Source organism: Apostichopus japonicus, chromosome 5, assembly GCF_037975245.1.
Source record: "Apostichopus japonicus isolate 1M-3 chromosome 5, ASM3797524v1, whole genome shotgun sequence".
NCBI lineage: Eukaryota > Metazoa > Echinodermata > Holothuroidea > Aspidochirotida > Stichopodidae > Apostichopus > Apostichopus japonicus.
The window spans coordinates 2,949,226-2,972,363 of record NC_092565.1 but is presented as its reverse complement, the minus strand read 5'-3'; the positions used below and the strand labels follow the sequence as shown (position 1 = coordinate 2,972,363).

General features: G+C 36.5%; 1 protein-coding gene across 1 annotated transcript; it reads right to left on the bottom strand.

Annotated features, from left to right (window-relative positions):
• Positions 1 to 1,286: 1,286 nt before the first annotated feature.
• LOC139967303 (protein Skeletor, isoforms B/C-like) lies at positions 1,287 to 20,049 on the bottom strand. The gene is made up of 15 exons (XM_071970962.1): positions 19,869 to 20,049; positions 18,092 to 18,241; positions 15,525 to 15,597; positions 12,293 to 12,398; positions 11,356 to 11,527; positions 10,848 to 10,920; positions 10,226 to 10,424; positions 9,579 to 9,824; positions 8,956 to 9,085; positions 7,973 to 8,083; positions 7,186 to 7,365; positions 6,074 to 6,267; positions 5,379 to 5,406; positions 4,339 to 4,502; positions 1,287 to 4,009 (listed from the first exon to the last, which is right to left on the bottom strand). The coding sequence occupies exons 1-15, from the start codon at positions 19,903 to 19,905 to the stop codon at positions 3,881 to 3,883; spliced, it is 1,992 nt and encodes a 663-aa protein (XP_071827063.1). The 5' UTR covers positions 19,906 to 20,049; the 3' UTR covers positions 1,287 to 3,880.
• Between the last annotated feature and the right edge of the window lie 3,089 nt (positions 20,050 to 23,138).

Sequence of the window (23,138 nt, the reverse complement as noted above, 5' to 3'; positions counted from 1 at the left end):
ACCCTAGATCAGCAGTGATCAGGGGTGATCAAGATTGTAGTTTGAATGTCTGGGGTGACACAGCCCTGGGATCAATGTATTGATACTGCTATTGGGGTGATCAAAATTGTAGTTTGAATGCCTGGGGGGTGACACAGCCCTGAGATCCATGTATTGATACTGCTATTGGGGTGATCAAGATTGTAGTTTGAATGACTGGGAGTGATACAGCCCTGAGATCAATGTATTGATACTGCTACTGGCGTGATCAAGATTGTAGTTTGAATGACTGGGAGTGATACAGCCCTGAGATCAATGTATTGATACTGCTATTGGGGTGATCAAGATTGTAGTTTGAATGCCTGGGGGTGACACAGCCCTGAGATCATTGTTTACTTCAGCTAATTGCCATCGTCTTTTCTGCATAAGCAAAGAGTCAAACAAGACACTGTAGCACCATAGCTAGCTGCCAAGACACTGCAGCACCATAGCTAGCTGCCAAGACACTGTAGCACCATAGCTAGCTGCCAAGACACTGTAGCACCATAGCTAGCTGCCAAGACACAGTAGCACCATAGCTAGCTGCCAAGATACTGCAGCACCATAGCTAGCTGCCAAGACACAGTAGCACCATAGCTAGCTGCCAAGACACTGTAGCACCATAGCTAGCTGAAAAGACACAGTAGCACCATAGCTAGCTGCCAAGACACTGTAGCACCATAGCTAGCTGCCAAGACACAGTAGCACCATAGCTAGCTGCCAAGACACTGTAGCACCATAGCTAGCTGCCAAGACACAGTAGCACCATAGCTAGCTGCCAAGACACTGTAGCACCATAGCTAGCTGCCAAGATACTGCAGCACCATAGCTAGCTGCCAAGACACAGTAGCACCATGGCTAGCATCCAAGATACTATAGCACCATAGCTAGCTGCAAAGACACTGTAGCACCATAGCTAGCTGCAGAGATACTATAGCACCATAGCTAGCTGCCAATTGATTTGTAAACAATCATCATGACTTTTCCACATTTGCTTTATAATTCTTTTTCATTCAATGTTGATCCACCACCAGCTCTCAAATGTTGATGTGTCAGAGGGGGATGGGGAGGGGAGGGGTCAGCTTTACTACCTCCCTGCTAAAGAACAAGATCCTGAACTCCAGTGCATTCTCAAGTGTGAACAAGACCCAATCTTTTCTTTCCAGTATTTTTCATATTACACTTAGTTTGAATCAACATATTGCTAATATCAAAATATCACAAGAAATATTGTGAAAAAAGTAGAGAAAAACATGACACAAGAGTAATCACCTGTTCCCATTTATTCCTGTTTATTAGCAAAACATTTACAAAGCAAAGGAAGATACTAGGAGAGAAGATATGTAAGTAGACAGTAACTTAAACAAAATATTTGCTGCTTTCATATGAAAGCGCTGCATGTCTACATGTACTTACACTTTGCTTCCTTGTGTGTTTACTTCAAAGCACAAATCTCCCTGATTCAGCCCACCTTTATAACAACATAAAATTTTCATGAAAGACTATGGAATGTATATATCACTACTAATACAAGGTGTATGGATTAAATGTAAGAGACAGGAATGCCTTCAAAATCTTCTACTTTACGATGCGTTCTAAGTTTGCCCCTATACAAACAAAATCAATAGCCCTCAACCAAACCGTGAGAGAGCTATGTGGCTTCAAACATTTGGCTTTGCTTTATTAGTACCTTTCGTAACCATTTAAACCAATACATAAATTTTTGTGTCTCCAAAAATTAATGCAATATCTTGTTTCAATATGAAGCCCTTGAAGTTTATGTCTAAGATCATTGTTCCCGGTGGTAGTCTGATGTTATTAAGGTAAGAATTTTCTTTAAATTAGATTATACCTCCACCAGATATAGATATAGACATTTCAACCCAAGTTTTAGCATTAGCACATCTGTTTGTCTTGCAGTGTGATTCCTCTCACAATCAAACATGCATAAAGCAGGTTTGGGGTCTAGCTCATGTAGGACATCACAGTATCATACAGCTACAGTGAATTAATTTTCAATGCTGCCACCAAACTAGTACCTTTCACAGCTAAGAAGAATCTGAGCCTTCAGCAAACCACCTGTGCACCCTTTTTTCAGCCAGTATGCCAATAGGACAGTCCACCCCTGACTCCCCTGACTTTGCTATTCCTTTAACTTCCCATAAATGGACAAGTCAACGAATCATTGGTACAAATAATAACGTATAATTATCAGTTTATTACACAGTATATTGAATTCAATAACAAAGGCACATCAAAAATATTTCAGAGAGATGTTGTCATACAAAATGACAAATGAAAGCGTAAAAACGGTACTCTAAATGAAAGGCAGAGAACTTGAGAGCATCGGTCTAAATAATTTTACAAAAATAAACCATCATTCTAATAAGGAAAGTCTGAGATTAAAAGCTATAACAGACGTCTAACGTCAAATTCTGAAAGAACAGAGAATGGAATACCAAAGCGCCATAGTTACAAAGAGGAAAACAGCATTACAAAATCCAAGTTGGAACTCCAAGATGATGTTTTCATACACCCCTACCGATACCAAGTGAGCTATAGTCAAAGCTACATATTGCACAATAAACAGCATTTCAATTATGTGGACAGATTCACAAAAAAAGTGGATACAGTGAATATATCTTCTATCATAGTGGGTTGGTTTCTTCTAGCAGTAAACTTTACACCCCAAAATACAGTAACATTGCCAAATTGGTCATTTCAACTACAGATGGAGACTTCTGGAGGAATTCTCCAGATAAAGGAAAATATTAAATAAGGTGGGTCACTTGTGAAAGGGACTCCTTAAAAATAAATCCCTGCTGTACAAGGGTGGCATTGCAGAAGTTTGTCTGAGTATATATACAGTTTGATCATGAACTTTTGTTTATTATATTTATATACATGCACAAGAATAATAAATACAATGTACTAAAACATATCACCAATAATTACACCAATAACATGTCAAAAGTAAACCATTACGGTGCTGTAGAAAAAGGTAAAAATTTTAATATCAATCATCATTCCCTAACCACCTGTATCATGATTTGAATACATTCAATTAAAAACATAATAACATTATTAATAACATTTTCCTTATTACTGATGTTTTCTATGTCCTCTAAGCAGTCACGGTGGTGTAATCAAAGTTAGTTATGTCTGCAAATGCAGTGCCAACTGTTTTATATAGTTATTCTTGGATGTGTACTGTATATAAATACATATACATACTTACTTGCAGTATAAGCACACACACACACACGCATATACGTCTTGGTGGGACTAGACAAATATGAATCATCTAATTCAAAATCCTGGATTTATAATATTCTGGTAATATTCTTAATATAGTAAATCATGAAATTACATTGCTTGATTGTAGGGTGATCATATTTTTTCATTATTAATATTGATTTTGCAATGTACAAAATTAATATTATAGAGAAATTAGAACATGGTTGTAAGTTCTTACGGCTTGGCAAAAAAAAGGTAAACGAAACTTCATACTAGCGTAAGGATGTCGTTGTCATTCGAATGACTAGATATCAATTTATGAATATTAAATTTTTACAAAATGTTAACCACAAGGACCTATAGCGAGCATTTTCAAAAGCACTTCCGTATACAGTTAAACCATTAGTTCCTTTTTAACTACAATCCATTTCCTTACAGTTTAATCAAACACAATAAAACATCACTAGGGGAATTTCTTTTCGACAAGTCTTATTGTAACTTCACCCAAGTAGAGTTCTTTGTCAGAGCAATGCAAACACCTCAGCAGCACTCCTTCTGCTTTGTATTACATGTCCTCTTTCAGTTTTCAATAACACCTTATTAACAATAAACTTTAACGTTCCCTTTAATCACTGAAAAAGATATTAGTAAAGACGGCAAGTATGAAAACCAGAAGAAATGAGAGGGGAGCGGTGGTGGTGGATGTTTTATTCGAGACGTGGATCTTCCATCCAAAGAATTTATGTTGGTAACACTGAACAGAGAAACAGAAACAACAAATTGAAAGTCAAACAATGACGAATGGAAGAAAAACATTGATTAAAAAATGAGGAAACAAACAAATAATAATGAATAATGCAGAAAGTGCAAATCATTTGAATTAATTGGCTGAGTGAGTACAAATGCTATGAAACGACTACAAAATTAAAAAGAATGGTAATTTTTCAATGTTGGAATGGTATGTCAAAGTTCACATGCATTTGTAAAAGAAAAACAGTTTGCTGTTAGCCTAAATGTGTCTCAAAGGTAAACAAATATGTAACAATAAATCAAATAACAAACAAGAAACAACATCACTCATACCTGATAGTACACGGTATCTGGAGTGTCTTCATCGACTGTCCATACGAGAATGCCGGGTACCGTTCGTCTCGGGCAAATCAGCTTCAGGGTAGACTTGTAGGAGAGGAAATCATTAAAGGCATCTGGCTGGTATGAGCCAGTCTGGTACTCACAGAGGTGACCCTCTGTAGTTAGAGAAGATAAAAATATGTTTATAAAATATATATAAAATATATTAATATATATAATATATTAATATATATAAAATATGTATAAAATATATATAAAATATATTTATATATATGTATATACATATAAATATATATATACATATATATATATATAAATATATATCAATATATATCAATATATAGTAAATAATAAAGAATAAAAAATTCCACTTCACGGCCGGTTTTTCGTCCTTTTGGTCAAAGTCCGTACCACTCGACCACAGTGATTCTACTGGTGTGTGAATGCTATAAACTGGCTTACAATAACTGTCAATGAGGGCGTAGTACCCAAGTGTTATGATTGTAAAGGGAACACCCCCTGGTGCTTTGAATTTGACAATTTACACAGAATAAGCACTTTTTATAGGCACGCCAAGCCATAAATTTTTCTGGTGTGTTGATCTTTATTATTTACTTTATATCTGTCATACCACTTTATATAGTGTACATAGTATACATATATATATGTATATATGTGATATATATAGCATATATATATAGTTTACTATTTATATATGCATATATACTATATACATAGTATATAGATAGTATACTATATATGTACTATATATGTGCTATATGTATAATACACTATATATATGCTCAAAATATAGACTTCGATATTAATTAACCCTTATGCTAATTAAAGTGCTTGAAAACTATCTTTTAATTACCATTATGCATCTATCTGTTGTTTATTTTAGTAATAATATTTCAGCAGAAAGACAGCATAGAATAATAATGTTTATTTTATAATCTTGTAGATCATTATAATCCCATGACAGGTACGTTATTTTGGTTATTGACACCAAGGCATTCGTAACAACTTACCAACAGGTGGGGCATAAATGGTCTCCAGCTGGGGATTAACAGAAAACAGAGGATACAGATTTGATTTTCGTGATAATCAGAAGAACTATATTCAAGATTTTGATACTCAACAGAACAGGGAGTATAGTCCCACATGAAGCTCTTGTGGGGTGTAGGATGCGTGGTGGGGGGGGGGCAGGAAATGGTGGGGATCAGCTAGTGAAAAAGATTTCAAGCTGGCTTTAAACTATTAGAAAGGATCAAAGTTATTGGCTAGATTGAGAACAATGACATCAGGAATAGAGGTCCAGTGTTCTACAAACTTAATTATATCCAGCCCCATGCAGGCTTAGCTTAGTTCTTTATCTGGAGTTGGCAGTCACAAGCCATCCCCTTATTACATTTAGTAAAAACCTGGAAATTAGCAGAAAGAGAACTTCTAGAGCATTCTGCTGTTCCAAAATGTTTATCAGCAAATTAGAAAACAGAAACTTGACTGGGAAATACTAGAACAAACAAAATCTTGAAACTTTTAAAAAAACTTATTGACTGGAATAGGATTCCCACTAGTGTGACCTAGAACCATAAACAGTCTTGTGTGTTAGAGAGCTTTCCAGCCTGAAGTTGAAAAAAGTTATTTTTCTTCCGTTTTTGATTTGCTTTTATTTAAGTAAGGTAGCACAATTAATTAATTGCCTTTCCTCTAATCCACGTACCTGTTTCTCAGCGTCGGTCTTTTGTCCATAGCCGCCATCTTTGTCGTCGGTGATGTAGAATGGATGATACGATCCAAGGAAGTTCCGGTCATTGCCACCGAAGATTTCAAATGTGTAGGTGTTGCCCCTGACTACGTGAATCTCCGGAATGAGAATGCCGTTGATGTACCAAGCCAGACCCCATCCGACTTGATCTGAGTAAAACGATATAGCAAATCACACAAGGTTCACTTAATATCTGCATCAGATTCAAATTCACGAATATATGATATGTATAATCAGATCCAAAACTATTAATTGCACCAACCAGCCTGTTACTTTTGTTCAGATTATTGTTTCTAATCGGTACCTAATAAATAATCCAGCCAAAGTTTTCATGACTTCTTTTTCTGGATGACCCTCCTCTTACACCCATGCAGGTGTTACTGTTTTGGTTGTCTAAAGAGCAAATTTGATTGTCTGAGAAAATGTAGCAGAGTAACAAAGAATGACCATTACGTACATGGGGCATGAGAGGGTTTGGTCACTAGAACATGAGCTTTGAGCCAAGCAGAACTTCCATCTGGGTGGATCTTAGGCCTACCACTATTTCTTCAAAGAGATGGAGGGTGATTTCCATTATCATGTGACCTCTTTTGGGGTTCAAGTGCAAACTAAATTGGATGTTACTAAAGTCGTCCTCCAGACAACCTATGAAACTAATTTTGTTTGTCGAAACAGAAATTTTGATTGTCTCCAATGATTGGAAAAGTGTTAACCATTCTTCCTGGTTGATCCACCAGCCTCTAATCTTGATATTGTCAGGCAGTAAGCTGATATAACTACCCACCAAACACCCACCAAACACCAAATCAGAATGAATGCTTCACACATACCACCCTCTTTGTAACAGCTGTTTTATCTCCTGTAACAGTCAGAGGTTAGAGCAAGTGCTTGGAATTGACAAAAATCAATCAGTTATTGATCATACTATATCATTAAACTAATTAAAGGGCTGAATAATTAATTGCTCATTATCACCGATTAACTGAAGACTGTGGAACACACTCATTGAATTCTAAAACTGTTTTATATCTTTTACTTTGTGAAAGTTTTATTCGTGGTTCACTTACTTGCAATACCTTGATACCCTCTCTGACCCCCTGATGGTCCGATAACAGCCAAGAAGGTTGCGTTGCCCTCTTCTCTGAGATAGGGTCTGTACCAGGGTTCTTGTGACCCTGCACTACTGCCAGAGGTCCTCAATACTGGGCACTGCGAGGATGTACGGCCAAAGTCGACGGTCAAATCTCCTGACCGAGACAAATATTCACAACAATAGATTAAGAGGATTCTCTGAGATTTCTGATAGGTTTCCAAATCGGTCAGTAATATTTCATTTGGTAACTATTATTGAATTTATTAAAATACATTGTTTTTTATGTCTTTTGACAAAATTTCACTCAATTTGAACAAAACTGTTCTACACCCTCATTTTATTCTCTGTTATGAATTCCTTCCAAAGAACCCTGCATATGAGTTTGAAAAATAAAATAACAAATATATGATAATACCATCACACTGCTATATGTCATTATATTTCATATAAATGCTGAAGTCATCAGCAATTCACCACAAACAGAGACGAAAAGATGATATTCCTTTCATGTCGTAGCTCCCTAGTATCGCCATGCAACCAGATAGATGATTCATAGGTATGCTTAACTAAATAATTAATACAGTTATCAATAACCAATTCATTTCCTTTGCTCTCATCAAGATGATTTAGTCACCGATGTAACTTAATTTCAAAACTATGCAAATTAAGTTCATCAATTGACATACAGACCACAGAGTTGAAATAGTATACACACAACAATCCCAAAGCCTTATATGAAAAGGAATGATCTTTAAGCATACCACTGGTTCTGATTTCATGCTTTGCTGCGTGACCTGTGGGGTTGATAAATCCGATGCCCCAGGAGACATATACATCGCCGGTGGTGATAATCTCAGAATCCAAGGGATCAGCTGTAATCCAGATGAACACAAAGAGAGAAGGTCAAACCAAGGGTCACTTGCTCTTAAAATTTACACTGTTCATCAAAAAGTTAATTTTGTGTGCTAAATGACATTGTTCTAATAACTTCTTGAGACTTACAAGGTAGAAACACTAGCTAATACTGTAGACATAGCAATATACTCTCAAGAAAACAAAATTAAAAGTTGAAAGAATGGTCCAGAAGTAATTTCTCTTTTGAAATTCAAAGAACAACATATAGGGTAAAATTTTAATTAATGTTTCCAGTTGACATAACAAATACTGAGAACTATGGTTTTGTATACAATGTATAATTGTACCAGATACTTTTACCATTGGATAGACTTACATGCATTAAAGAGGTCGTTTTTCACTACTGGATAGACTAACATGGATTAAGTGGTCACTTTTCACTACAGGATGGAATTACATGGATTAAGAGGTTGCTTTTTTCCTACTGGATAGATTTACATGAATTAAGAGGTCACATTCTCCTACTGGCAAGACCATGATGGTCAAGCCTGCCTATAGAAAAACAGTCCTCCTCAAATTTTCATGAGCATTAATATTTTTTTACTTGATAGCATAAACTACCCCAAGTACTGTTATTAGGATTCATCCATGAGTACACCTAATGATTTGACCAGCCACCGTATAATTGTTAACACAAGTGCTCTAATGACCAGGACTACTTCCCTGTGTGAAGACAAATTTGGCTTGACCAATGAAATAGTACACTGTGTTAAATCATGAATTTGTGCAGAGGAGCGTTCAGTGTGGCTAGCATTACCAACTGTTTTTGGCCCAAAAGAGAGGACAAGGGTGGTATTTGTTATAGGCAGGGAAGATCTTTATGACTTACATGGATTAAGAGGTCTTTCAATGGTGATAGTGGCCAATCCATCTTTGAGCTCTCCACTGATGAGCTGAACATTATCTGCACCGCCTTGTATGTTGTCAGGACAGGCACCTATTCCTTCCTCTGGTATACACTGAAATAAAACGATGCAATTAAAAACGAGTAATATGAAGAGATGCCTGCATCTGTCATGTACTGAAATGGAGCAACATATAACAAAAAAATCAACAACTTGTAAACAGTACTACTTAAGATAGTACACATTAACATTGCCAATGATGATAGCTGGATAACAACCTTTTATCCTGGTTAATCCTTCTTGATCACTGGAGACCAACTGATGACAAATGCTGTTTAATACACCAACCTTTCATCCACACAAACAGTACTACATCTTTTTAATACTCTGAAATGTTAATATGTTTTTACTGTGGCTTTAAATGCCCCTAGGGTAACCAAAGTGAACATAAAACCCACTGCACTATTGATGGCAACTTTTTTATTTCTGACTAGAATGGGAAACTGTGATTGGGTTTTGTTGGTGCACAACTCATCAAATATCCCCTCCTACAACCCTCCATGACTGAAAAAAAAAAACTTCCCAGGAACGTTAAAATTGTCTTCACCTGACTGTAATCATTCAGATGGTAATCCACGGCTCTGGGTTGCGAATCGCTCGGATCGAACCAAACCACGGCGACATCGGAGCCCATCATAAGAGTTGCGGACGACGAACCACTGATGCCAAATGCCAGATACTCGTTCAGAGAAATGACTCCTTGAAACTCCAAGGTGATCTTGTTATTGGATCGGTCGATAGTCCAGGCAATATGGAAACGATCTGGTACCAACACTTTGCAGTTATCCAAGCTCTGGAAACAATGAAAATTTGATGGAAGGAATCGATGAAACTCCACCCACCTAAAGGGGTCATTGCATGTTTATACAGTTAAAATAGCTTTAATGCCATGTGTACTTAGATACATAGGCAAGGAAGAAAACAATTAGAGACAAAGTGGGAACAAAAATTTGAGAAAAGATGGTACAAACTTGCTGGAACATCTGAACCAGAAGCAATTTTTAATGATTTCAGAGATCCGGTCATATCATTGGCCTGACTCAAACAATCTCTAAAGTTTAGGTAAGTTGCAAAGAGACAAATTTCGTTTTCAAGCCCCCAAAACAATTCTAAATTTAAGATTTATACTTAATTAATGAAATGTTACCCAAAGTTGGGGATATTTATCCTCAGTGATCTTAAATTAAAGCTTACCGTGGTAGGAGCAGTGGTCTCGACTCTTTCTATGTAAGGTGGTATATTTGTAAGGTCAAAATTGCTGGTGGACACATGACCAAAGTTCTGGTTAACCCTTTCACACCAAATGCCGATGAAGTCAACGTTTTCTGCTGTGAAACCCTCTGGCAGGATTATGGTGACCGCATCATTAGAATAACGAGGAAGGATCTGATTTCTTGAAAAGGGAGAGAACATGAATGTTTAATATTAACAACTCAATGTGCAAGATGCTGTATATGAGAATAAACCTTGCCCCACTTTGCTGTACCGTTACATGATTGGCATAGCTATAGGGCAATCACTACATTTCCATACTACTGCTAGCATGAGATATGGTTCACCCCCTTATCACCAAAATGGTCCCCATTTTCTCACTCAAGTAAACATTGCCTACAGGCTACTAGCTGCCTGCATCCATTTATACTTTTGTTCACAGACCTGTAGCAAATGGCTGATGTAACAAGTCCAGAGACACTCTGTGAAAAACCTTCGTTGTCAAAAACTGGGGATTCTTGAATAGCTGCTTCGCTACAAGTTCTACTATCTCTTGAACTTGAAGGGTGTACCTTCGGTATTTTAACTTAGAGTTATTACTTACGGCTGATTTGCTGGATGAGGAACTCTGGTGTCTCCACTGTCTGGTGTTCCAGCGCCAGTCCAGAAATATGCACCTATCGGAAGGTTTAAAAAAATAGGAAAGTGTACAGCTTATATATCCAAAGGAAAACAACATCAAGTTTTGAAGTCAAGATATTATTTTTGACGGAATGTTTTTCTGCATGATTATAGCTCAGATATTTCAGTTTTTGTGTCACCGTGCTTTTACAGCCCAGAAATAATCGACTGAAGTTCTTCACCATGTATATGTATCCGAGTCAATGAACGATTGATTTTAAAGTTTCTCGATCATTTGATTAAGTCCTGCAGATTCTTCTTTACCATGTTTGTATAGATATGAAACGTGTTCTTAAAGATGAAGTGATCACACTGGTGGACAGAAACCATTACATAGTTAATTAGGTGTATTATTAAATCCAAGTCATTGTTTATCAAGTCTCATAGTCATAAAATGAAGAAAATAAATCATAATAATTTGCTAGACCTACCTGGACCTGCGCCGTCATAACTCAAACGAACAAACTGAATTTCACGAGAGTTAAGTACTATGACATCGTCTGCCTCCACCTGGTGTACAAGAGGATTTTCTCCTAAATAACCCAGGCTGACTGGAGATGGATATGTGAATCCAGGAGGAAGTTTGACATGTCCAAAATCAACCTGAGCAAAAAAAACAGAGGAGCAGCATCGGTCATCCAGCCTGTCCGAGCTTCCATTTATGAAATTGTTTTTTGGATCTTGAAAGTCAGTATATTAGAGATTGTCGATAAGTATACAGTACTGTACATATACATACATAGGTATATCTATATATATATATTAAAGAAAATCGTAATGAGTTGGAGAATCAAGAACAGTGAAAAAACTTCCAGCCTCCACCGGGATTCCAACCAGGGCCTCCCGCTCTGTATGCGGACACCCTAACCACTAGGCTATGGATGCTGATTGTATGTCCAGAGGTTCGAAACCAGTAAGGATTGAAGTGTCTGGTGATGCCACTGGGCACAACCACCCTTTTTGTTTTGTGTGTGGGGGGGGGGGGTAGGAGGCAAAGATATAATAAGTCATCCATGGAAAGGGTGTAATGGGATATGTCTCCGCTCCCTTTTGAGATATTTTTGGAAAAATGGAGGATGCTTTAAGATGCAAAATGTTTGAACTTTTTGAACTTTTTAAACCAAACCGTTGAAGAATTTGCGACTGTATATATCATATATATACATGCATGTCATATATATACTGTAAAAAACACTAAGAATTTTGTAATGTTCTGTTTGCCAGTGGGGGGTAGGCTGAGGCCCCCAGCCTCCCCCCCCCGCCCAACAGAAATATACATGGTTTCACCCCTGCTTGAACCATTAATACATATTAGCACCAAATGTAATCAAAGTTAACATTTATGCCATCGTTTCATAATTATCTTACTGAAACACTCTCACACCAGATGGAGATCCAGTTGTAGTTCCTGAGTACTCCATTAGGGAGGGTCACAAGCAAATCTTCATTGTTATAACTTCCAAGTTTTTCAAGACTGCAAACAATGAGATAAAAATAAGTTACACTTCAAAAGTGAAACCTAACTTGACCTGTTTGTTCGTATAGCTCCAGGATAGAAGCCAAGAAAACTTGGAAAATTTCCTGGCGTTCCGAGGATGGTCTTGATTACCCCTGCTCAGAATATCACAAAACACTCACCTCCCTACAGTACCTTCAATAGATTCTTTCCCCACAACCCCCACCCCCTCACAATTTTATAAACATATAACTGTGTACACATAAAATGTCTCTTACTTTGATTGCAAATTCACTTTTAAGCAGTGCTCTAGTCTCAGTCACAGTATTGAAAGAATAAACTGCCTAAAAAATAAGAAATAACTGCCTAAAGTAGCTTCATCTTGCACAATCCACTGAATGTACCTGTCTATAGTTAACCAAGGTTCTATAAGAAAACCACAGACTTTTAAATCCAACCTACAAACTTAAACTTTACGCAGGTTTTAGATTTCCTGTCATTCAAGTCACTTTGACATAAAAATGTAAAATATTGAAACAAGGACATGAAGATTCCAGCCATGTACGTCATATGCAGGCAGAGCATAAAATTGGGTCCAGGTTTTGTTATAAACAAAATTACAACCATCAATAGACTAGTATTTTAACCAGAGGTCTGTGTAAACTAACCTCATGCAGAGAAAATAATAATTGGGACCATAAAGTTCAAGGTTGTTATTCACCTAGCAGAGCACTTTACGTATGACGTCCGAACCAGCAAATATTATTTTTGCCTCCTTGAGATTTTGAGCACTTATTGCACAGCCACTCAAAGTGCAACACAATGGATCCTTTTAAAGGTAATGAATCTATGTTGCCTCAAATTGTTAACATGTTAAAAAACATGTTACAGGTAATATATTTGGATTTCAAAAGTACGTCACTGCAAGTTCTTCACTAATGCCCTCCAAATTATTCCTAGATATTGAGAGTGCATGGCTAATTAATTAACTAATTAATTAATTATGGGGGTGGCAGCAGAATGTTTATTCAAACATGAACGACCATTATTTGACATTCTAGTATATAACCAATGATCTTTAACCTCCAGGACACACAGTTCTACACAGTGAAAGCCAATTAGAGACACATTTCAGTCTATAGTAACAGTTATTATTAATTATGTATAAAGCCCTACAGTGGAGTAATTGTTTTATATTATATTGTTGGCAATAATATGTCAGTACATCTAACAGTTGTAATGATGTGAAATTTAGTGCTATGCACCCGCATAGTCTGTTTGCAACTTTGGCAAGTCCGAAGCTTATAACAACGGTCTCCAATATTTAGGCCATGTGACTTAATTTGGAGGTTCAAGGTTTTATTTTGCCATGATATATACTGTTTGCATCACTGTGATATATTTTCTTCCTTTCTTTCTTTAGGGAGACATCGTTGTTTCATGGTCTGTCTCCAAGGTGTTTGTATCACCGCAAGGACACACTTGCAACCACCCTCAATGACTGTGATTTAAAGGCATTGAAGACTTGTCCCAAACCGTGTGCTGCCCTCTGAAAAAAGTTGACTTTCCGTTGTTTGCAAGTGAAGTTTTTTTCTTGTTGCTACAATGAAACGTGTTATCTTTTATCTGGACCTGAGATGTCCATCGCTGCTATGTATACTGTGTTGTGGGTATTGACCGTAGCTGCATGTACAGTATTGACTGTACACTAGTGTAGCAAGCTGTGTGTGTATTTTCTGGGATTGATGGTGGTGTCTAACACTTCTGTTACACCTCATTCAAAACTACTTCAGATTACCAGCATCAGACGTCATCAGACGTTTCTTTGTGCCCGAGTCTTCACTCCCTTTCAGAGGCTACAGACCTTACTTGCCAAAGAATTGGCGCATATACGCTTCGCTTCACAGTTACTATGTGTAATCCGCTGAAATATGTAGACAATGGAATTGTTTCTGTTGTACCTGACAATGCTTGTAGTTCTGCAACGCCTTTTGTTTATTAACGTACACAATGGTCACCGCACACCCAATGACAAATACAGATCCGGCAATAAATATTTTCAAATTGTGTATTATGGTTCTTTGAAAGGCACGCATGAGTTGATTTGGTGATTCAGTCCATACTTTTCAGTGTAGTCCTTCAGTCTCCGGAATTTGTTTGTTGGAAACACTACCATGCACGATACTTAACAAATACATTTTTGCTGTGTCACTGAGAACATTTGTTTGAACTTTGCTTTTTAGATTCAAAAGGGAATTAAGCTCAATAGGTCAGTTATCAACCACACCAAGCATTTTATAGTATCACTAATCATCATTCATTGTGTGTACTTTACCCTACAGGAAGTGGTTACATGTTTATAAATTATGAATCATCACACTGCAAAATAGTAAAATACCACATACATATTTAAAGAAAAAAATCTTTTCAAAAAGTTAATTTTCAATGTTGTAACTTTGTTTTTAAGGGAAATCCAAAAATTATTGCTAAAGAACTATTAAATAAGTACACAAAATAAATTAACTTCCAGTTTGACTTAAGTTTAATATTGCCTTTTGAAAAAGTGCTCTAACCATGTATGAAAACATTTACATCAAGGACAGAAGGTTAGATAATGGACTGTTATTTGACTAAATCTAAAAAAAAAAGAAAAAAAAAGTAATATTACAGAATATAAAACACAAATTTTATATTAAAATCATGTCTGAACAAAAAAAACCCTTAAACTTTGACCTGTTAAGAGTATTCACAAACGTCTGAAGGATTTAAGCTGAATGATGACGAGTCATAAAGAAGAGTGAATAAATCCAAATTTTATCAAATTTTAGGACAAACTTATTCAATGAATAATAGAGAGACCAATGTCTGCAGTTTTAGGTTTTTTCTTCATAATTAGGACTTCAATACGTTGAAGCTCGTATTGTCAGTTTGGAAGCAGAGAATATAACAAACATCTCTTTTACCCACAAAAGTCATTTTAATGCTGTCCATGGTTTCGACCACTGTTGTATAAACTATATAGCAGATCATGAGATTGTTAAACTAATTAACGACATTAACAGAAACTAGCTACAAATTAAGCCCTTTTAGGAGCAAATTTGGCCAAATGTCTGCGACGTACACTGACATCTTTTGTTAACTTACTTCCCGTCCTCCAGAGGAATGATAATGCCTCCATTTGCTGGGTTTGGGGTTGTTCCAGTGTAAAAGTATGCCGCTGTAGAGTGAGTAATAAATAAATGTTGGGAATGACGATAATTTCAATTATAAATGTGAATCATTTACCATCCGTTGGATGTGATCCCATTGAAATAAATCCAGATGAAAATAGCTGCCAGCATGTGTTGACATGTTCAATCTCATTTGCATGGTCAACTTTCCCAAAAACGACCTGCTCGTGAATCCACCCAAATGTGTGACATTTATACCATTTGTAAAAACTATCACATTATCCCTATGGGAAGAAAAAGTCTAGTCCTACTCTAGCTTTTACCAGTTTTTTTATTATTTAAGATTAAGTAATCAATCTGCAAATATGGGCAGAAAAACCGAGGGAAACTAAACCTTAAAAGTTTCTCATTATGAAACCAGTATACACTGGAAGTGACATTTAAGCTTGGATATCTCACAAATGAAACATGATATCTGATAGTTTTTGGGAGAGTTGTTCAGAGTAACCACTTCCATCAAATAAGATGAGGTTGATTGCAGTTACTGTATGTCTCAGATTATTTTTGCAAAGCCATCACATGGCACAAAAACACTCACTGTAGCCACCTGCTGCTGTTAACCTTAAAATGATCTCTCTCATTCTCAGCTTTCAGTATTTTACTGATTGAATTACCCCCATCACTCCTTTACCGACAGAACTACACTGGTTACCAATAAGAATCCGTATTGACTTCAAAATCCTCATTCTTAACTTTTCTTGTCATGCAAACTGGTACCCCAACCTACAGGTACTTTAATTTTCTCTTACATCAGCAAGCTAGACCAATACGTTTGCATTATCAATTTCAACTTCATGTTCTAATGTCACGTACGAGATCCTTCGCTGACTGTAGCTTTCTGAATGCTGCACCACGTTTATGGAACTCTATGGAATTCTATTATTCAATTAAGACGCTGTCTTAAAACCAATTTTTTTCTCAACTCTATTGGTTTTTGCATCTTCAGCACCCGTAAAGTGCATTGAACAAGTTTTGTGGTAGGAGTCTGCACTATATAAGACTAGTTATTATTATTATTATCATTATCATTATTATTGTTATTATTATTATGAATTAAGGCTGATAGGTTGAAACACTTGCATATATTCTCTCATGCAAAAACATCAGCTTTGGGTCATTGTGACCCCAATGAGCAAGATGTATGTAAGGAACTAAATATTACATTGTATACTGTGAAACAGTCACACAGAGTTACAATGGTAGCTAGGGATGGGAATGACATGATTGCAACCAAATGACTGTAGTATATATTTAAACAGGACCAGATGAAATATGCTACCTAAGCCTTTTGTTTAAGAATGGTGATGTTCTTATTGTTAACAGTGCTGGTCATTGTACTTTGATCATTTCCTTGTTTTGTTTTTGATTGTTTGTTTCTTTTTATCCAGCATTTTGTCTTAATTTTGAAAAGAGTCGCTTCGCAATAAATGTTTTCAATAAGAGAAATTTCATCCTGCTTGATTATATTAGTTATAAAAATCTAATTCAAATTTGATCAACAGTACTTACTGTCACATAGAGATATCAAAAGAGAGAGGATGATAAAGAAAACTTGGTCCTTCTAATTGCCGTGTCTCCCTCACCCCACCCGACTTAGACCATGTGATCTCACATATGTGTAATATGACCATTTTTTGTTTACATGAAAGTGACTACCCCCCTCCCCCCCCCCCCTCCAGTCAACACCCTTCCATCCCAATTAAATGAAATATTAAAGGGGAGCATATATGCATATTTCTAAGCGATATAATACATGTGTTCTCGGGATCCAGTGGTACAATGAAGTCTAGATCAGTGTTATATTGTCTAAAAACTCTAAATAATAATTGCGATATACAAACACTGTTTACATACCCATACATTTGTTAAGAAACCATATATTCCTAACTTTAGTATACACTATACAAATACAGTATTGGCATTCCTTTGCAGGAACCTAACCAACGGTTAAATATCATTGTTTGCCTTGTGATGACTATATCAATATGCTCTCAGTAGCACAAAGCAAAAGGGGAGTCACCTTAAATTGATGACACCTTCACATAATGCCCAAGGTTCCATATCAGCTCTAGTAGTGCTCTACTATAGGTTTTATGTAGAGGAATCTCTGACTGTAAACAAATACAAACCTCAATGTGGTAAATATCCTACACATTCAGACAAAGTGGTACCGTTGGTCTTATCTCTATCTTAAAGACTTCTTCTTCTCGCGATGAAAAATGATGGAACGGGTATAAAACAAGAGTTACAGACCATACTAATGACCACTACTGTCCTTCCATCATAAATGATAGCTGCATGCACTATTGGACATTTATGAGCATGAGTGTATTAAATACAACTTGGTAAAATCATCAAATTACATTTAGCTCGTCATGACCGCATTTACCATTTCCATGTTCCTAACCGCTTAGTTTCTTTAAATTTAAGCGTTTAAGAACTGATGACTGACTAAATCATGGGATAAAACCTTTATCTTACCGGGCCCCGTTCCATCATAGGAGAATCCACGCACGTAAAACGTCCTTTCATCAACTGCGTAAACTGCGCCTTCAACATCATGTAAAGTTGGCAGATCCGTGAAACGACCGATGAGATTACCAAATTCTGTTTGAGCACCCATGGTCATGGCTACAAGGCAAAATAGATACTTAATTTGAAAGAACTATATAAATTTGTCCATGTTTACAGAAAATACTAGTATTATAAAATGAAAGGAGGATCTTTTAGACTCATATCAACATTTTGTGCTCTCTATAGTTTAATTTATTCTTCAGCAGAACATTTAATCTTTATTGTGTAGGCTAACAATACTTAGGATGAACTATCATATTTTTTAAAGTTTTTATAGTAATTAGCAGTGATTTTTACGACGCTTAAGCGACCACAAATGTAGGAGAAACCAACAAGGGCTTATGGATTACAACTTACACTTGGGGTGGCTTCCAATTCAACATTTTTACTCTAAGTTGGAACCTTTCCAAGTTAGAACGTCATTTCAGATGGGAAAATCGTAGATTGCTCTTGTATGAAAAACCCACCTTACTATGACCTGGCCGGGTATTGAACCCGGACCCTCCCGATTGCTAAGCCTTATTGCTTCAAATGCCACCGCCTTTATATTGATGACACTTTTAAAGATACCCAAATTATTTTTGCACAAAAAAAAAAGAAGAAGATACTGTAAGAAGGCCTTATAAACAGAGAAACTGTTCACTCTAGGCTTGTAACATTGATAGCTTTTAAAGGGCTAGTGGCACATAATAACCCGCTTACTTTGCTAACTGCACAAGTTTATATTATGTCCATCATTCAAGAGAAATTACAAAGTATTGCTTCTCATTTAAGTAGATCATTCGGTAATACCATACTTCATAAGGACTTTAATTGTCTAAAATTGCTCACTTATACCACATGTATAAAAGGCTAAAATTTAGGCATCTGTGCATCTGCTATGAAATTTTGCAGGCCCAGGCTAGCTAAGCATTCATCATTACCCAACTCATAAACTTTCTCCACTTCCAGGTGCATGTCTCTCCTAGCAGGCATGATGATAAATCATGATACCTATGGTAAATTCGTGATAGTAAGGGCGTTCACATTCTTTAAAAAGATATGCTGCTTTTGTGAAGGTTTTGTTAGCTAATTTTGCTCAGTTATTTAGTTTTATCCTTTAGCTATGTGTTTTCATCGATGGTATGACAAAATTCTGCCAGTAATGGAAAGAATATATACTTGTAAAGGTCAGAATTCAAACTGCGCTCGAAGCAAGGAAAAGTTTTCATTACTTCGAGCATATGTTTAAGTTTACTGTATAATTCCTTTAAATGGGTAGAAAAATCCATAAAAGTGTCTCAAAATACAAAAATGATGTTTTCATGTGTCCCTGTGGCCAGTTTTTTATATTAAAATTGCAAAATTTATTAAGTATATTTTTAATAAAAGGCAGAACTCATCAGTATCCTCTCCCTCCCCAATCCACAACTTCCCATCCCAGGGCAACCACCAAGTACCCTCCTCTCTTGCCCTCCCCTCCTTCACCCTTTTGGTTTCTTTCACAAGTAGCTAGAGTGGCACCAGCTTTCTCCCATGATGTTTACGACTAGGCCTAGTCTAAGTAAAGTCTAACTTAGGCCTATACTATAGGCCTAAGTTTAGACTTTGGGCTATAGTTTCTAACAGTAACAATTCCTAACGTTAGGCCTAATCCAGTATTACTAGTACAAAGTCAGGCACTTAAACCCTGAATCTTTCTTACCGAACAAAGCCAAGAATATAATCACTTGGCAATCCATTTCTCCACGATTGTTTTGATTCGAAACGTTGATACAAACCAGTGTTTTTGTTCTCTAACCTAACTTACTTTCACACATCTACAGTAACAGTAACGCCGTCGTTTCGACAGTACTGGCAAAGTGACAAGTATACTGACTAATAGATTCGGATAGGCTTTACTACATACTGTAGAACTTACGTATGTGATAATCCACTGGAAGTACAGACCTACTGAACTGTGACTGTCTGATTGTAATGAAATCTCGACCCATGACCGTAGTGCCTTTTACTAATATATCCATCGGAATAGCGATTACGTGTAATAATAAATTTTCTCTTTTAATATGCTATAGGTTAGTTAATTGTGAGATGTATGGATTTTGTTTCTTATATTGAAATGTGGACATACTGTGATTTTGTGTCAAAAAATAATAGTTTACATCGTCGCACTGTATTGCTTGTACGCTTGTATTGCAGCATACGAACACAATCTCCCCAAGATGTGGCCTTTCTCCTTAGTTTCCGCTCTCCTCTAGTTTTACCAAAATAAACATACAGCACAGCATTATTACACATAGCCCTCAGTGTGACCAACTATGCTACCACAAAGATGGTCACAATTTAATACTTGTATTAACACAAACTCTTGGAAGTATGTTTTCTGCTTCTTTCTTTCATTTATTTATTTATTCTTTGTTTTAGAATCTGAGCAATTTTGATTGGCTGGCTGGTTAATTTTGAAGAAAAATACATGACCTTATGTGTCTACCTGTCTGCTAGCGTGTACGGAAAGTAGGGTAACTCGTCGAGCAATTTCCACTGTATGCTAAAGGATTAAACTTGTAAAGCGCCACCGATATATCGCAAAACGGAATTGTCATAAGTGTGGCGCACTGCTGTTTTACGGTAAGAACTCATTCAACGGAATCCTTACACGCATTTTAACCTTTTCTTAGCCATTTTTAGAGCTATCGTGTGTTGTCTTGTAATAATATTACAATATTATTTAGTATACATAAAATAACTGAACATCTACTTTAAACAAAATGCTTCATGGGGAACAGGGTGTACTTTCCAGGCTGGTTTTGCTGTTGGAAAAAACAGAGTTGAAGTTACAAATAGGTCATGTTTAGACAAGTCAACTCGTTCAATGGAAACTTTACAGCATTTTAACCGTAGAGCCCTCATGTGTTGTTTTGTAATTAAAGTGCAATAACTGCAATATACATAAAATAGCTAAGAATCTACTTTTAAGAAAAAGTGCTTCACAGGGTATAGGGTGTATCTTTCAGGCTGGGTTTGCCGTTGGAAACAATAGAGTTGAAGTTATGAATAGGCCAAGTAAATCTGAAACGCCAAAGTGTATCAATGGCTAGATGAGAACCTACCTACCTAATTATGACACTTAGGTTTGCACATTCAATGCTCCGTGTGTACAATATACATACCTTCATATTTATGTATTAACATAGCTAGGTGACTATCTGGGTTGATCCTGAACTTTGCTTTTTGCCTGTAATGTAGTACATACTGAGAATTGTTATATGTATAACATTTATTCAAAATTGCAAGGTTCTGTCAACTGTCTGCAAGTTATGTTAAACTTTCTTATGGCTCTTTCTTTTAAAATTTCAGGGAGGTTACTCAAAATTTGACACTGCTATCACACCATGACCATGGCTCCACGACTTATATTGCCGACATGACCACACCCAATTTGATCCGTAGATGCATGAGAGAACGACTTGAACTATACGGTCAGCGGTCGTGGTGAATATAAACAGAAAACCAACAGGCTTTAATAGTGAATCCTTGCCACAAGAAATATGCAATAGGCACTGTGGTCTTCAACCCACCAAAGGAATCTAGAACAAATATGAAGTACATGAAACTTATGCTATTTGTGTTTGCAGACTTTGACCTCTGTCTATCTCCAATGACCTTCCATCTCCAGTTTCAACAGGGTTCTTTTATTCACAGCTGTGAATCTTTATATCAAGTATGAGGTTCATCCACCTTGTTCTTTTTCAGTTATGTCTACAAGTCAAAGTGTCACATACACACACAAATGAACACCATCTCCATCTCATAGATTAACCAGAATGCAAACTGCATCATGGTTTTGATGATGTACCATGAGAAGTTTTCTTCATGAATCTGACATAATGAAAAGTGATGGTGTACAACATACTTGATCTAAGAACTACAGTAAAAAGCAGTGTGATGTGACAATAAATTCACAATGACACAGGCTGTCCTGAAATGACCATTGACCTCAACAACAGTCTTCTTGTACTAAATGTGATAGATATATCAACATACTATTAATACATAAAATATGACATTTGATATGGTACATCTACAAACCAAATATGAGATCTGTCCAAGGTTCCCTTCTTGCAATATCATGTTTACAAGGCTTTCACAATTTGACCTGTTGTCCCCAAATGACCTTTGGCCTCCACCAAAATCCATAGGCTTCTTGTACTCAATGTTAGACACTTTTCATACCTAGTATGAGATCTGCCCAAGCTTGCAATATTGAGATATCATGTTTACAAGGTTTTAACAATTTGACCCCTGGTGACCCGAAATGAACTTTGACCTCCACCAAAACCAATAGGCTCATTGTACTCAATGTGGTTCTTATACACATTAAAAATGAGGTTTGCCCTTGCTTCCCTTCTTGAGATATGGTATTTACAAGATTTTCACAATTTCACCCCTGGTGACCCCAAATGACCTTCACCAAAAACAATAGACTTTTTGCACTCAATGTTGTCCTTCTATACACTCAATATGAGGTCTGCACAAGCTTCCCTTCTTGAGATATTGTGTTTACAAGATTTTCACAATTTGACCTCTGGTGACCCAAATGACCTCTACCAAAAACAATAGGCTCTTGTACTCAATGTGGTTCTTCTACAAACCAAATATTAAATTGCTCTGACCTTCCCTTTCTTGAGATATCTTGTTTTCAAGCTGGGCGTCACAAACGCACACACACATACATAGGCTATCATGAATGCAAAGGATACGATTATCATCGAAACTAAAAACCGTGGGATCATCGGATTGCCTTCCTGAAACACAGTTGTCAGAGTTCATGGAAAAATCAAAAGTTATAACAATTAAAGCTTGATTATTTTAGCATGTAAAAATAAGTTTTATTTCACATTTTGACAGATCTTGCACTACAATAGAGTACTAGTTCATAAGATCAGAAAACAATAAAGCAACAGACAGAATAAAA

Bases quoted from the DNA above. Each gene is read 5' to 3' on its own strand.
- LOC139967303 (XM_071970962.1), bottom strand. From the start codon at position 19,905: ATGGATTGCCAAGTGATTATATTCTTGGCTTTGTTCG. The intron at 12,399-15,524 runs GTAAGTTAACAA...CATTGTTTGCAG, and splicing joins ATTCCTCTGGAGGACGGGAA to TCTTGAAAAACTTGGAAGTT. The intron at 4,010-4,338 runs GTATGAGTGATG...TTCTCTGTTCAG, and splicing joins CAGATACCGTGTACTATCAG to TGTTACCAACATAAATTCTT.